Source organism: Trametes versicolor (assembly GCF_000271585.1).
Source record: "Trametes versicolor FP-101664 SS1 unplaced genomic scaffold TRAVEscaffold_5, whole genome shotgun sequence".
In the NCBI taxonomy this organism is placed as follows: domain Eukaryota; kingdom Fungi; phylum Basidiomycota; class Agaricomycetes; order Polyporales; family Polyporaceae; genus Trametes; species Trametes versicolor.
The window spans coordinates 1,194,245-1,206,425 of record NW_007360325.1 but is presented as its reverse complement, the minus strand read 5'-3'; the positions used below and the strand labels follow the sequence as shown (position 1 = coordinate 1,206,425).

General features: G+C 58.0%; 3 protein-coding genes across 3 annotated transcripts; 2 read left to right on the top strand and 1 right to left on the bottom strand.

The window, feature by feature from the left end:
* On the top strand, nt 1-2,060 carry TRAVEDRAFT_121673 (uncharacterized protein; the record flags this gene model as incomplete). The annotated part of the gene is made up of 4 exons (XM_008039581.1): nt 1-1,207; nt 1,277-1,518; nt 1,570-1,776; nt 1,839-2,060. The coding sequence occupies 4 exons, from the start codon at nt 1-3 to the stop codon at nt 2,058-2,060; spliced, it is 1,878 nt and encodes a 625-aa protein (XP_008037772.1).
* Nucleotides 2,061-3,836: 1,776 nt separating this feature from the next.
* On the bottom strand, nt 3,837-4,792 carry TRAVEDRAFT_36821 (uncharacterized protein; the record flags this gene model as incomplete). The annotated part of the gene is made up of 3 exons (XM_008039096.1): nt 3,837-4,274; nt 4,329-4,383; nt 4,440-4,792. The coding sequence occupies 3 exons, from the start codon at nt 4,790-4,792 to the stop codon at nt 3,837-3,839; spliced, it is 846 nt and encodes a 281-aa protein (XP_008037287.1).
* Nucleotides 4,793-7,858: 3,066 nt separating this feature from the next.
* TRAVEDRAFT_122602 (DUF699-domain-containing protein) lies at nt 7,859-11,411 on the top strand (the record flags this gene model as incomplete). Its single annotated transcript, XM_008039580.1, has 11 exons — nt 7,859-7,963; nt 8,015-8,106; nt 8,162-8,275; nt 8,326-8,506; nt 8,562-9,161; nt 9,217-10,170; nt 10,227-10,366; nt 10,423-10,565; nt 10,622-10,747; nt 10,815-11,041; nt 11,118-11,411. The coding sequence occupies 11 exons, from the start codon at nt 7,859-7,861 to the stop codon at nt 11,409-11,411; spliced, it is 2,976 nt and encodes a 991-aa protein (XP_008037771.1).
* Between the last annotated feature and the right edge of the window lie 770 nt (nt 11,412-12,181).

The following is a 12,181-nucleotide window of genomic DNA, read 5'->3' as shown; positions in this document are numbered from 1 at the left end:
ATGCTTGCGCCGGCGAACGCGACTGCGCCGTCTCCCACTACTCCCTCCTCGGCATACCCGGACACCGCGACCGACGACGACGTGCCTCTCGCGCGGCAGATCCCGACTGCTCTCAAGGCGCAGCGCACAATTCGGCGCCAGGTCCGCGATGAGCTCGACCAGAAGCGGGAAGAGCGGCGCGCACAGCGAGCGCAACAGGCTCTCATTACCCAACAGCAGCAGCAGCAGCAGCCCCAATCGCGTGTGCCGTCGTCCACGATCAACGCCGCGTTCGCTGCGCCTGCGCCGCCCTTGGCGACGGGAAGTTCGCCCCCGAGGGCCACTGCGCGGCCAAGGACGAAGACGCTGCCGAGCACGATGGGCAGCCCGTTCTCCGTTGGAGACCTCACGAAGAAGCTGCTCGGATTGCAGGGTGCCTCGAGTGCGGCGCCAGCTTCCCCAGGGCCGGTGTCCCCCATGTACCCGCAGTCGAAGCGCCCCTCGCTAGACCGTGAGCCGCAGCAGCCGTACGGGTCTGCATCAGCGGGACCGTCCCTTCGTGGACGGACGAACACCATGGACGCGAACACCTACCAGAGCGCGTCCAGACAGGCGTCCCGTCCCCCAGCTCCAGAGGCATCGCGCGGTCTGCGCCCCATGCGCTCCTTCCACCGCCCGCGCGCCGGCGACGCCGACGCGATGCTCTCGATGCCCCCTATGCCGCTCCCCGAGCGCACTTCTGCATCCGAACTGCAGCGCCGCGCGACCGGGACAAGCCGCCACCGGCCCGACGAGCCCCCCGCGTTCCTCGCAACCGCACCCCCAGCACCAGTCCCTGTACCGTCCTCGTCCGTCCTCGACCGTGCGCGCTCTGTGCGCTCCGGGAAGTCGTCGCGGCGCCCGAGCGCCGAGCGTCGGTCCGAGCCCGAGGGCCCCTCCCCGGTTTCACGCGCACGCGCAGCGACGCTGAGCTCGCAGGCGCACCCCGCGCCCGCGCCCGCACAGCCGCCCGCTTCGACATTCTCGCAGCCGGGGAAGGCAGGGGGCCAGATGATGTGGCAGCAGCGGGTGTTCATCGGGAACATGCAGCGCTTCTGCCAGGTCGAGATCGGGAGCGGGACGGGCGCGGGGGACGTGCTCGCGATGGTCGACGCGCAGGGCGCGCTCGAGCAGGGCGCGGGGAGCGGCGGGTGGATGTTGTGGGAGGTTTCGCAGGACTTTGGCATGGGTGAGTTTATTTGCGCTCTTTATTCTTGCGTGTCGGGGCGGGTTGCTGATGTATTTTGTTGCGTTGCAGAACGGCCGATCCGGAGCTTCGAGCTGCTGAGCGACGTGTGTGGGTCGTGGAACACGGACAAGACGGTCAACTTCCTCGTGATCAAGAAGACGCTGCTCGCGCCGCTGCTGAGCCCCAAGGCGATGCCGTCCGCGTCGCCGAAGTGCTCCGGGTACGTGCAGTTCGAGTATAAGCGCGGCAAGTGGCAGAAGCGGTGGATGGAGCTCAGAGAGCATAGTCTGTGGCTCTCCAAGCGCGATACCGTATGTCCTTTCCTTCAAAGCAAACGACCAGATAGCTGATCGGCATTATAGGGCAAGGATGCGACCTTCCTGTGCTCGCTGAACAACTTCGACGCGTACTACGTGACGCGTGTGCACAAGGCGCCGAAGCCGTACGTGTTTTCGGTCAAGTCCACCGACAGCCTCGCGTTCTTCGAGAGCACGGCCGACTACGTGCATGTTTTCTCCTGCGGAGAAAGCGAAGGCAAGAACTGGCTGGAGAAAATTCTTCTTGCTCGCGTACGTCAACGCTCTTCTTTCTCCACTGAGTTCGCAAAAATAACCCAACATTGTGCGTGCAGTCGTACGTGCTCTACCAGGAGCGCAATGTCCTCTCGTCCACGACTGCCCCGGGCTCTGCTCCCGGCGCTACCGCCGGCGGCCTCCAGCGCGCAAGCACTCGCAAACCCGGCCAGCGGCCTGCGCAACCCCTTATGACCGTCGGTCCGCCCAAAGCCGACCCAATGACCGTCCCCACCGGTTTCGAGCCCGCCGCCGGCTCCCTCCTCGCACGCCGGCACTAGGGCCCAACCGGTGCCTGCACATACAACAGCACGCACACATAGACCCCCGCAACCTATTCCATCCTTTGTAATGCCCACCATCGTTCCTTTGGCCCTCGCCCTGTAGATATGTATGCACCTCCGACGTGTAGGATGACCGGTCCCTCGCGCGCGCACGGCGCTATTTATCGCCCCCTCTTTTGCGTACCTGTAAGCTCCCCTGTGGTCCGTAATATTCTCTGGTCTTTCGCGGGTCGGCGTGCCCGCACATCGCTACTAGTATCACGGCCCGGCACGCTCCTTGATTTACCATACCTCGCATCCTTGTATCGAACACATATCATATCAATGCAGCATATTCATATGTAGCTACCGCGCCGCGGTGGTGGAAGGCGGGTTCTCAGTGGTTCAGGCTCAGTAGTACCGGTGCGTACCGGTTTTCCTACTTCTGCGCAGGCCTAACTGGCATCATGGCAATGGGTCAATCGGAGCGGCGGCGTTAGCGATGCTCGAGAGCGCTAGAAGAAGCTTCACGGTGTCCGTCGCTCTCCGACAAACTCTGAGATCAGCAATCTACGCGAGCCCTTTGACATGCGAGGGCATAGGTGGAGGTCATGGGTAACGTTTGCGCGGCAGCACACACGCCGGACGGCATGCACAAGAAATACCTGTGAGTCTCTCGAAATTCGTGACGAGCAGCCGCGCGAAGCCGTCGCGGACTCGGACTTACCACCAGGCGGCGCTCCCGCGGAACAGAAGACGGAGGGAGAACATTACGAAGACTAACGTGCGGCACGAGGCCGACTTCTCTGGTCCCTATTCATTATGCGTTATACATCGATATCGGATCGGGAGTATGGATGCCGCGCCCCCTTTCCTCCGTTCGGCGAGTCCGCTCGCCTGGAAGGGGCGCGTCATATACGGACTCGGCTAGCGTTCAGGCCAGCGCTGAAGGATCGATAGGTATGATGAGGCGAGTGATTTGTAGGGGTGGAAGAACCTCAGAAGGACCGACAGTCAGACTAAGCCTCCCAGGATGCCCGGACGGTTGCAGATCCTCTCAATGGAGCTCTATTATGCTCTGAAATTGGAGCTCGTCTGCGATAATGGGAAGGAAGCGGATCAAGCTTCAAGGCCAGCTCACTGTCTGTGTCTTCTGATTCATTGACAACTCTCGGTCTTCGGCCTGCGCGACGGAGATCCGGAAAAGGGGAAGTTTATTGAAGTGTTAAGTTGCGAACATGCGTTGAGTGTGCAACCTACATATAAATGACACAGAAGATCCAGAGTCTGTGAGGTTCTCAAGCCTTTATGAGTACGTCAAGCTTAGTAGAACTTGCGGGCTCATGAGGATGGCTGCCATGCGTGGATTTGTGCCCACGGCGTAGGTATAGAACCAGCGGCCTTTGCCATTCAGCAATAGTCCGGGTTAGTATGTTCCGTCGTGTTTCTGTTGAGCCAAACACTAGCTACAGCTGGTGGTGGTAGTTCAACTACGCGCGGTCTATTGAGACGCGCGCTAAGTTGACGGTACTTAAACGCGGTCACGGGGTCTAATGCTATACGCGCCTCAATGAAATGGGCAACGCGCTCGAAGCAGAAGCGGGAGACTTGCAAGCAACCTTGCAGCCAAATCCTGAAGCTTGAAGGTAATTAGCCCCGCATTATCCGTATGTCATAAACAGAGAAACCCATCATTGAAAGCAACACACTCCAATCAGTGAAATTATTATTACAGACATCCGAGCACACATGAACCAATTCACCAAACGATGGACGCAATGTCTCGCACCCTTCCTACTCCGTGTCAAACACCAACGCCCGCACCTCAATGGACTGACGGTGCGGCGCGTCCTTCGGCGCCGTCTTGTCTGGGAAAGCCGTGTGCGGCGTGAGCCTCGCCCGATCCTCCTCCGAGTCGTAGCACTTGATCAGTGTGACCTCATCCGGCGTCTGGTCCGCGAGGTAGTACCACTTGTGGCCCGGGTTGTAGCGCACGCTGTACGTGCCGCCCTCGCGCTCGGGGTAGATGAGGCGCATGGGGACGAGGTCGTGCGCATCGAGTGTGCGCCAGTCGGACACCGCGAGTGGGTGGTGCGCGACGGGGTGCGCGATGGGGCGCCAGACGTTGATCAGGCGCACGCGGCCTTTGAGCAGGCGGTCGGCGTCGTCGGGGAGGTGGTAGCGCACGCGGGCGACGCTCGCGTCGTAGGTCTGGTCGATGTGCACGATCTCCTATCGGGTGAGATGAATATTATCGTTCTTGCTAGTCGCAGCGACGGGACGTACGGCCGGACCGCGGTTCTCGGGAGTGTCCTCCCCAGCATCTCCGGGCTTGCGGCGCCTACGATCATATGCTGTCAGCGACCACTTTGTAAGGCTGCGAGGGGAGATGCAAACCTGATCGTATGGTCGAAGATGAAGACGCGCTTTGCGCCCGCGACCGTCTTCAGCAGCTCCTCAACCTCCTTGTAGTACTCTGTCTTGATGCGCTCCTCGTTGTCGAACACGCTCTCCGCACTTGGGTACTTCACGAACTGGAAGCCACTCGTGTCGAGGGTGAGCTCGTGCTCGCGCCCGCGCGCGTCGTGGATCACCACGGGGCGCGGGTCCTTTCCAACGTTCGAGCGCGGCTTGCCCTCGGGCGGAGTCTGCACGTAGGCATAGGGGCTCTCTGTGGAGTTATCGGTCGGAGCGTAGTAGTTGAGCGTCGTCGGAACGTCGTGCGGGGTAAGGACGGCGGCGGTGGCCATTGCTGACAGTGTACGGGCTGTGGAAACGTCGAGGTGCAGTTGGAGGGCTGGTTAGAAGAGGCGGAAACACGGCGTTCAGGTGAGAAGTGCAAAGACATATATATGTTGTCCTAGAACGACACAGAGTGTGAATATTTGCGCCAATGCTTACATGATCCTCGAGCGTAGCAACTCGCTCTCTAATCACCGATAAATTCTTGCTCACCAATGTTGGTGTGAATTGAAACCCCACCCTATGCGAGTGGTTCTGGACCCTCAAAGGGAGTGAATTGTGAAACAATCAGTGTCACCGGGGTACCATGTCAAAGGGCGAAACTGTCGGGTATTGCTTGCTAAGAAGCTGCGCTCTTTTGTGCTTCGAGTGTCGCCATACTAGACGTCTATGACGCGAGAGAGAAAGTTCAGATTCCCAGGCTTGTTCAGGAGAGGAGGTACGTACTTCCATAGGCTTAATTGCTGTAGCCTACAGCCGAGTCAGATAGGATACAGTTTAGGGAGAAGAAACGCTTGGAGGGAGGTCAGCCGATACGATGGACCGGGCTCGATCAGGCTGCGCAGGCGCAGTCCTACACAGTGTTACACATCTGCCGACATCGCGAGAAACGGTGAATACCCGGGATGGAAGAATTTGGCCGCAGGGCTATGAGTCCAGAGTGATAGAGAGTAGGAACCCCTTCCTCGCAGTATGAACTGGATCGCCGTCCGGAGACAAGATGTTCAGCGCCCATTTGTTCAAGGCTGGTCCACCCGGGCGTCGCGGCCTCAGCACAGAGTCGAGATGCGCTGCTCAGACTGCTGGGGCAAGCCATAAATCGGGTCGTCAAGAATCACGATATTGCGAGTGAATTTCAGTTGTCTTCTACAGTAGCATGAGTCGTGGTACGGAGGGAAATGAATAGCGCAGTCCATGGCAAGAACTTTAGTATTGTACAAGTATAGCACTTTACATTACACTAGATTGTAACATCGACAGGCCTGGATGGACCGCGCTGCGGCGTAAACTGATGGGAAGGCCGTAAGAAATCTGAAGTAGAAACGAATGTAAGGTGAGTACTTCCAAGTACTGGGCGACGCAGTTATGACGTGCCAGGGATATCGAGTAAACAAAAACTACAGATATGAAATATAGGTATGAGCACACCCGGACATAGTGCCCTACACTGCCAGTGTGGCTGAAAGAACACACAACATGCATGCGATGCCGGCAACTATCAGAGAAGCATGCCGACCAGCACGGCATGCTAAGCACAGGGAATGGAGGACTTCTCAGGCGCATAAACCAGGCGTTATAGTAGACGGCGGGTGTTCGACTCCGAGATGTGTACCATGACATACGGAGCTGGAGCGAGGCCACCTGGGTTCATACATTCAACAAGGGTTGGAGATTTAAGCGAAAACTTATCAAATACCATCTACACGTACCGTGGCATTCAATACCTCGGTATTATCTCCGTAGGCTTCAAGTAAACGTATGGGAGATATTGGTAATGGTCTCGGAGGCACCAGCTTTATCGGAAGCGAAGGTGTCCTCGGCGATGGTCTTTTGAGCGTCGGTGATGGCTTTGGAATTGTCTGTGATAAACTCGACACCTTCGGGTCACTCGGGGGTATCGGTAAAGGCCTTCGATGTATCATGAATGATGTGGAGTCTGGGGGGGAGTCACAATCGAGCATGGGTGTCAAGGGTACGTTTACCCAAGTAGCAGCTATGTCCGCAGAAGGTGATGGATGCGGGCTGGATAGGTCTGTGCCAGATTGCGCAGCCTTGTAGGAGATGGGCTGGGAGTGCAGCTGGACTCGCGGATTTCTGGGTTGTAAATCTCCTTCAGTAACCTCTGCCTTCTTGACCATCTTCCGAGGATCAAAGCAGCGAGCAGATTTGGTTCTTGGGGACTCTTCCCGCACGGGCGCCGTCCTAGGTTCTGTAACGTCCGGTAAGACTGCAGTTCCAGGGACTGTGCGGTCAAGTCCGACGTACTGGATGCCCAGATCTCATTTGTACGAATTGGCGGTGGTCTCCGTCTCCCGTGTGCCTCTGCGCGGGGGTTAGGGTGCCAATTATCGACGGTAACAATTTGTGAAAAGGTTGGATGATAGCTAAAGCTGCTCGTATTTTCCTGCGTTACTGCCTTGATTGCCATTCCGACGGTAGAAGTGTAAACTGTACTTTTCTTCACCGCTTGACCGTCACTATCGCCCGCAGATGTTAGACCCTTGTGACCGCGATGATCTTCCGTGAGACATACTGACATAGCGCTATCGTGGTATTCCGCTCGATCTCCATCCCCATCACTGGCAGCGCAAACTTGGATGCAAATGTTGAGAGGCCACATCTAGGGTGTTGTTGCGGCGGGTTATCGGCAGAGTGCTGGTGAGTTCTCGTCAGATCACATAGCAATATATATACTATGCGCGCATTTGTACGTCTACTGGATTGCAGATCGTGACAGACTAGAAATCGAGATCGGCTGCTGAGAATGACAACCTGACTGTTATTCTTGCTTCAGAACTATACCGTTCGCGGCAGCACTTTGAGCGAGGCAGCTGTTTAATAGATATACGGTACCTCTTTTATTAAGTTATAGTCCTCGGCATGTTGAGGCAAGCACTGGCTGTCAGTGTGCTCAGCGCAACTGGTGGAATACACACACCCGGACTATCCCGGAACAAATGTTCAATAGCATATTGACTTCTGAACAAGAATCACGAGCGCAGATACGATAAAGAGAAGTACCAGTAGAGTCCAGGGCTTTCCGTCGAGACAAAGCATACATGTACTTAGCTAAGGCAAGAGGTCGTAGTGCTCAGTAGAACTTCAGTTGGCGTAGTGGAGGACCACGACTCGGGTCACTTCACTTGGGCGCTTCACCCACGTGGTGGCGCTGCCAAAACTTTCCGGCGCCTAGTGATCGGGTTCTCGGGAGCGGCAGCTGCAGCAACCTGAGCACCCGTCCTCCTCCTCCCCTCCCTCCCATACACCCCTGGCCATCCACTTGTCTCCTGACCGATCATATCTTTATTAACGACTTGCGATTTGCTTTTGTGCACCCCTGACGACCTACGCTGATGCGTAAACAACTCGACCCCCGCATTCCTATTCTAATCAACAATAATGTCAAGAAGAATCATCGCTCGTTCATAGTACTGGTAGGAGACCGGGGAAAGGATCAGGTGCGCATTATATTTGCTTAGGATGAGATGACGGAGCTGACATGGCAGTAGATCGTGAACCTCCATTTCCTGCTCTCGCAAGCGCGTGTATCAGCACGTCCATCAGTGCTATGGTGCTACAAAAAGGAGCTCGGCTTCACTACGTGCGTAAACACTTCGCGGTGCTTTCATCACCCCACTTCAATACTTTGTTGCTAGTCATCGGAAGAAGCGCGAAGCCAAAATCAAGAGGGAAATCAAGCGAGGCACTCGAGAGCCCAACGAGCAGGACCCCTTCGAAATATTCATCACCGTTACAGACATCCGCTATACGTGAGTGCGACATTACCGCATCCACGACATTTCCATTTACTCCGGTGAAGTTATTACAAGGAGTCTCAAAAGATACTCGGCCAGACGTTTGGCATGTGCGTACTACAAGACTTCGAGGCTATTACCCCCAACCTGCTAGCGCGAACGATTGAGACGGTAGAAGGTGGCGGTCTGGTCGTCATAATGCTGAAGAGTATGAAGTCGCTACGACAGCTCTATGCCATGACCATGGTGCGTCTGACTTACTCTCCTTGCACGAGTTATATGCTAAAGCCTCGCAATGCAGGATGTACATGCACGATACCGGACATCCGCTCACGATTCCGTTGTGGCACGGTTCAACGAGCGTTTTATCCTCTCTCTGGGTTCTTGCGAAGATTGCTTGGTGCTAGACGATGAGCTGAACGTTCTGCCGATTTCTCGGGGCAAGGACATCAAGCCGATAGAGGAGGACCGCGGGAAGAGCAAAGAGGAGTCGGAGCTCAAGGACCTGAAGGAGAGCCTCGCGGACACCAAGCCGATCGGCGAATTGGTCAAGCTCGCGAAAACAATAGACCAAGCGCAGGCTATATTGACGTTTGTGGACGCCATTGCTGAGAAGACGCTCTCGTCGACGGTGACGCTCACTGCTGCTCGTGGTCGTGGAAAGTCTGCTGCTCTGGGTCTTGCCATCGCTGCGGCACTTGCGCATGGGTACTCCAACATCTTCGTTACCAGTCCGAGCCCGGAGAATTTGAAGACGTTGTTCGACTTCATCTTCAAGGGCATGGATGTCCTTGGTTACGAGGAGCATCTCGACTATGACATCGTGCAGAGCACCAACCCCGACTTCAACAAGGCGATCGTTCGCGTGAACGTGTTCCGCAATCATCGACAGACGATTCAGGTATATTCTCATATACACCTCTCTCAATACGCGTGCACTCACCACAGACACGCAGTACATTCAACCTGAGGACGCTCACGTCTTGGGCCAGGCTGAACTGGTCATCATCGATGAGGCTGCCGCCATTCCCCTCCCTCTCGTGCGCAATCTCATGGGTCCTTACCTCATCTTCATGGCGTCGACCATCAACGGTTACGAAGGCACTGGTCGCTCCCTGTCTCTGAAACTCATCCAACAACTTCGCGAGAGCACCCGTCCCTCTCTTACGAAAGACGCTACCCCGTCCGAGGACGCCGCTACTGCTTCATCCTCCAAAAAGGCACTCGCGAAAGCCGCGCCGAAAGCGCGTACCCTGCGCGAGATTAAGCTCGAGACCCCCATCCGGTACGCTGCGGGGGACAAGGTCGAGAAGTGGCTCAACAGCTTGCTCTGCCTCGATGCCACACTACTGCCGCGCGCGGCGCACATGAGCACACCGCACCCAAGCAAATGCGAGCTGTTCTACGTGAGCCGCGACACGCTCTTCAGCTACCACCCGGCGTCGGAGGTGTTCTTGCAGCGGATGATGGCACTGTACGTCGCGAGCCACTACAAGAACCAGCCGAACGATCTGCAGCTCCTCTCCGACGCGCCCGCCCATCACCTCTTCGTCTTGCTACCGCCCATCAAGGACGACGAGACGCACCTGCCCGAGCCGCTCGTCGTCCTCCAGGTTGCGCTCGAGGGCAACATCAGCAGACAGGCGATCATGGACGGCCTCAGTCGCGGCTTCCGCGCTGGTGGCGACATGATCCCCTGGCTGATCTCCCAGCAGTTCCAGGAGAACAAGTTCGCGTTGTTGTCTGGTGCGCGCATCGTGCGGATAGCGACACATCCGGATTATGCGAACATGGGCTATGGTGCGCGCGCGCTGCAGGCACTGAACGCGTACTACAGCGGGGAGTACTTCAATGTGGACGAGGTGCCGCAGGTTGAGCCGTCATATCCTGATCCTGCCAGCTTCGACGAGGTACGTGGTTCCTGTCTGCCCGAAGGTTTATGTAGCGCTCAATTTGCTCGCTACAGTCCACAGACTTGCTTCATGACGAGCCCAAGGTCCGCTCTGCGAACGCGATGCAGCCCCTGCTACAACGCCTCACGGAACGGAAACCCGAGACGCTCGATTACCTCGGCGTGTCGTACGGCCTGACGCCGCCCTTGCTCCGGTAGGTCTCGCTTGTGTCAGTGTTTGGATGGAATGCTCACCGGCGATAATGCACAGCTTCTGGAAGCGGGCGGGATACATTCCCCTCTACCTCCGACAGACGCAGAGCGAGCTGACTGGCGAGCACACGTGCGTAATGGTCCGGGGGCTCAACTCGTCGGTAGACGGGGAGCTCGAGTGGCTTGGCGAGTTCGCAAAGGGTACGTACTCTCTCGCACGACCGTGGGCGGATAAAGGCACTGACACGGCTGCACAGATTTCCGGAGACGGTTTTTGTCACTGCTCTCGTTCAAGTTCCGTGAGTTCGGCAGCGTGACCGCCCTGAGCGTGCTCGAGGCCGCGAACTCCGGCGTGAAAAAGCTCGACGCCCACCCCTCACGAGGTCCGTACCTGCCCGTTTCCATGCGTCCTGTCTCTGAGCAAGCCAACTGATGCACCGCACCTCGCAGAGCTTGGCGCTTCGGAGCTATCGTTCATGCTGTCGCCCTTCGACTTGAAGCGGCTCGACTCGTATTCGAACAACCAGCTCGACTACCATGTCATCATGGATCTCCTCCCCACCGTCGGGCAGCTCTATTTCGAGAAGCGCCTCGGACCGGAAGTCCGATTAAGCGCTGTGCAGAGCTCGATCCTGCTCGCGCTCGGCATGCAACGCAAGACCATCGAGGAGATCGAGGTACGCCCCGCGAGATCTTCCCGCGCCCCCTGTCTCACCTCGCTAACCTCCCGCCCGGGACCCGCATCACCCACAGGCTGAGCTGCAGCTCCCCGTATCGCAGGCGCTCGCGCTGTTCGTGAAGGTGATCAAGAAGATCAGCAAACGCCTGCTGGACGTGCAGAAGGCCGCGATCAGCGCGCAGATGCCCGACGCGCGTGCTGCAGACGCGCTCGCACTCACTCGAACCGACGCGGACGGCGCAAAGGCAGCGTGGAAGCCGCTGGAGACGAGCCTCGAGGACGAGCTCGCGGAAGCGGGCGGCGAGGCGGCGCGCGCGCTGCGCGAGAAGCAGCGCGCGATGATCGACGCGCTCGATCTCAGCAAGTGAGTTGTGCCGCATCCGAATCCGAATCCCCAACCATGGTTTTGGTGCTGGTGCGCCCCCGCCGGCTGGGCTCGCCCTAGGAACCCCGGGTGCGTCGGCTTTCCGCCCTCTCGCGTCCTTGCCCTTGGGTTTGCGTATGTGCAGACGCCGCGCAAAGACCGCTCTGGTTGCGCGCGCGGGGCTCCAGGTCTTGGCGCGCTTCTAACGCGGGGCCCCGCATCCGGGGCGCGCTCGGCGTGCTTGGCTAGCCTGTGTTGTGCGGGCGCGCAGGGACGACGTGCTCGGCTCGGCGTTCTTATGCTTTGATGTTGGTGGTGGACTTGGATGTGGATACGGAGGGCTGACCAGGGTGTGCAGGTACGCGATCACGGACGGGGCGGCGGACTGGAGCGCGGCGGAGGCCCAGGTCGCGAAGATCGCGACGGAGGGCGGCGCGAGCAAGTCGACGCTGGTGTCGGTGAAGGCGGCGGCTGGGGCGAAGCGCAAGGCGGAGGACGGTGCGCAGGCGGATGGGAAGGGCGCGGACAAGAAGGCGCGGAGGAGCATGTCGAAGAAGAGCAAGCGGTAGTCGCGCTGCCTGCTGCGGCGCGTTCCTGCCTAGCGGGCGGGTCGTTAGCTGCGTGGGCGATCTGCGAAGGCGCGTTGTGGTAGATGCACTGCGAGTATCCGCCAAGAGGCGTTCTGATGCTTAAAATTTTTGGGTCAGCTGCAGCGTTGGAGGGCTGGTATCTTTGACTCCGATGATTGAACCCTTTCCCTTGCTATTCGGAGGA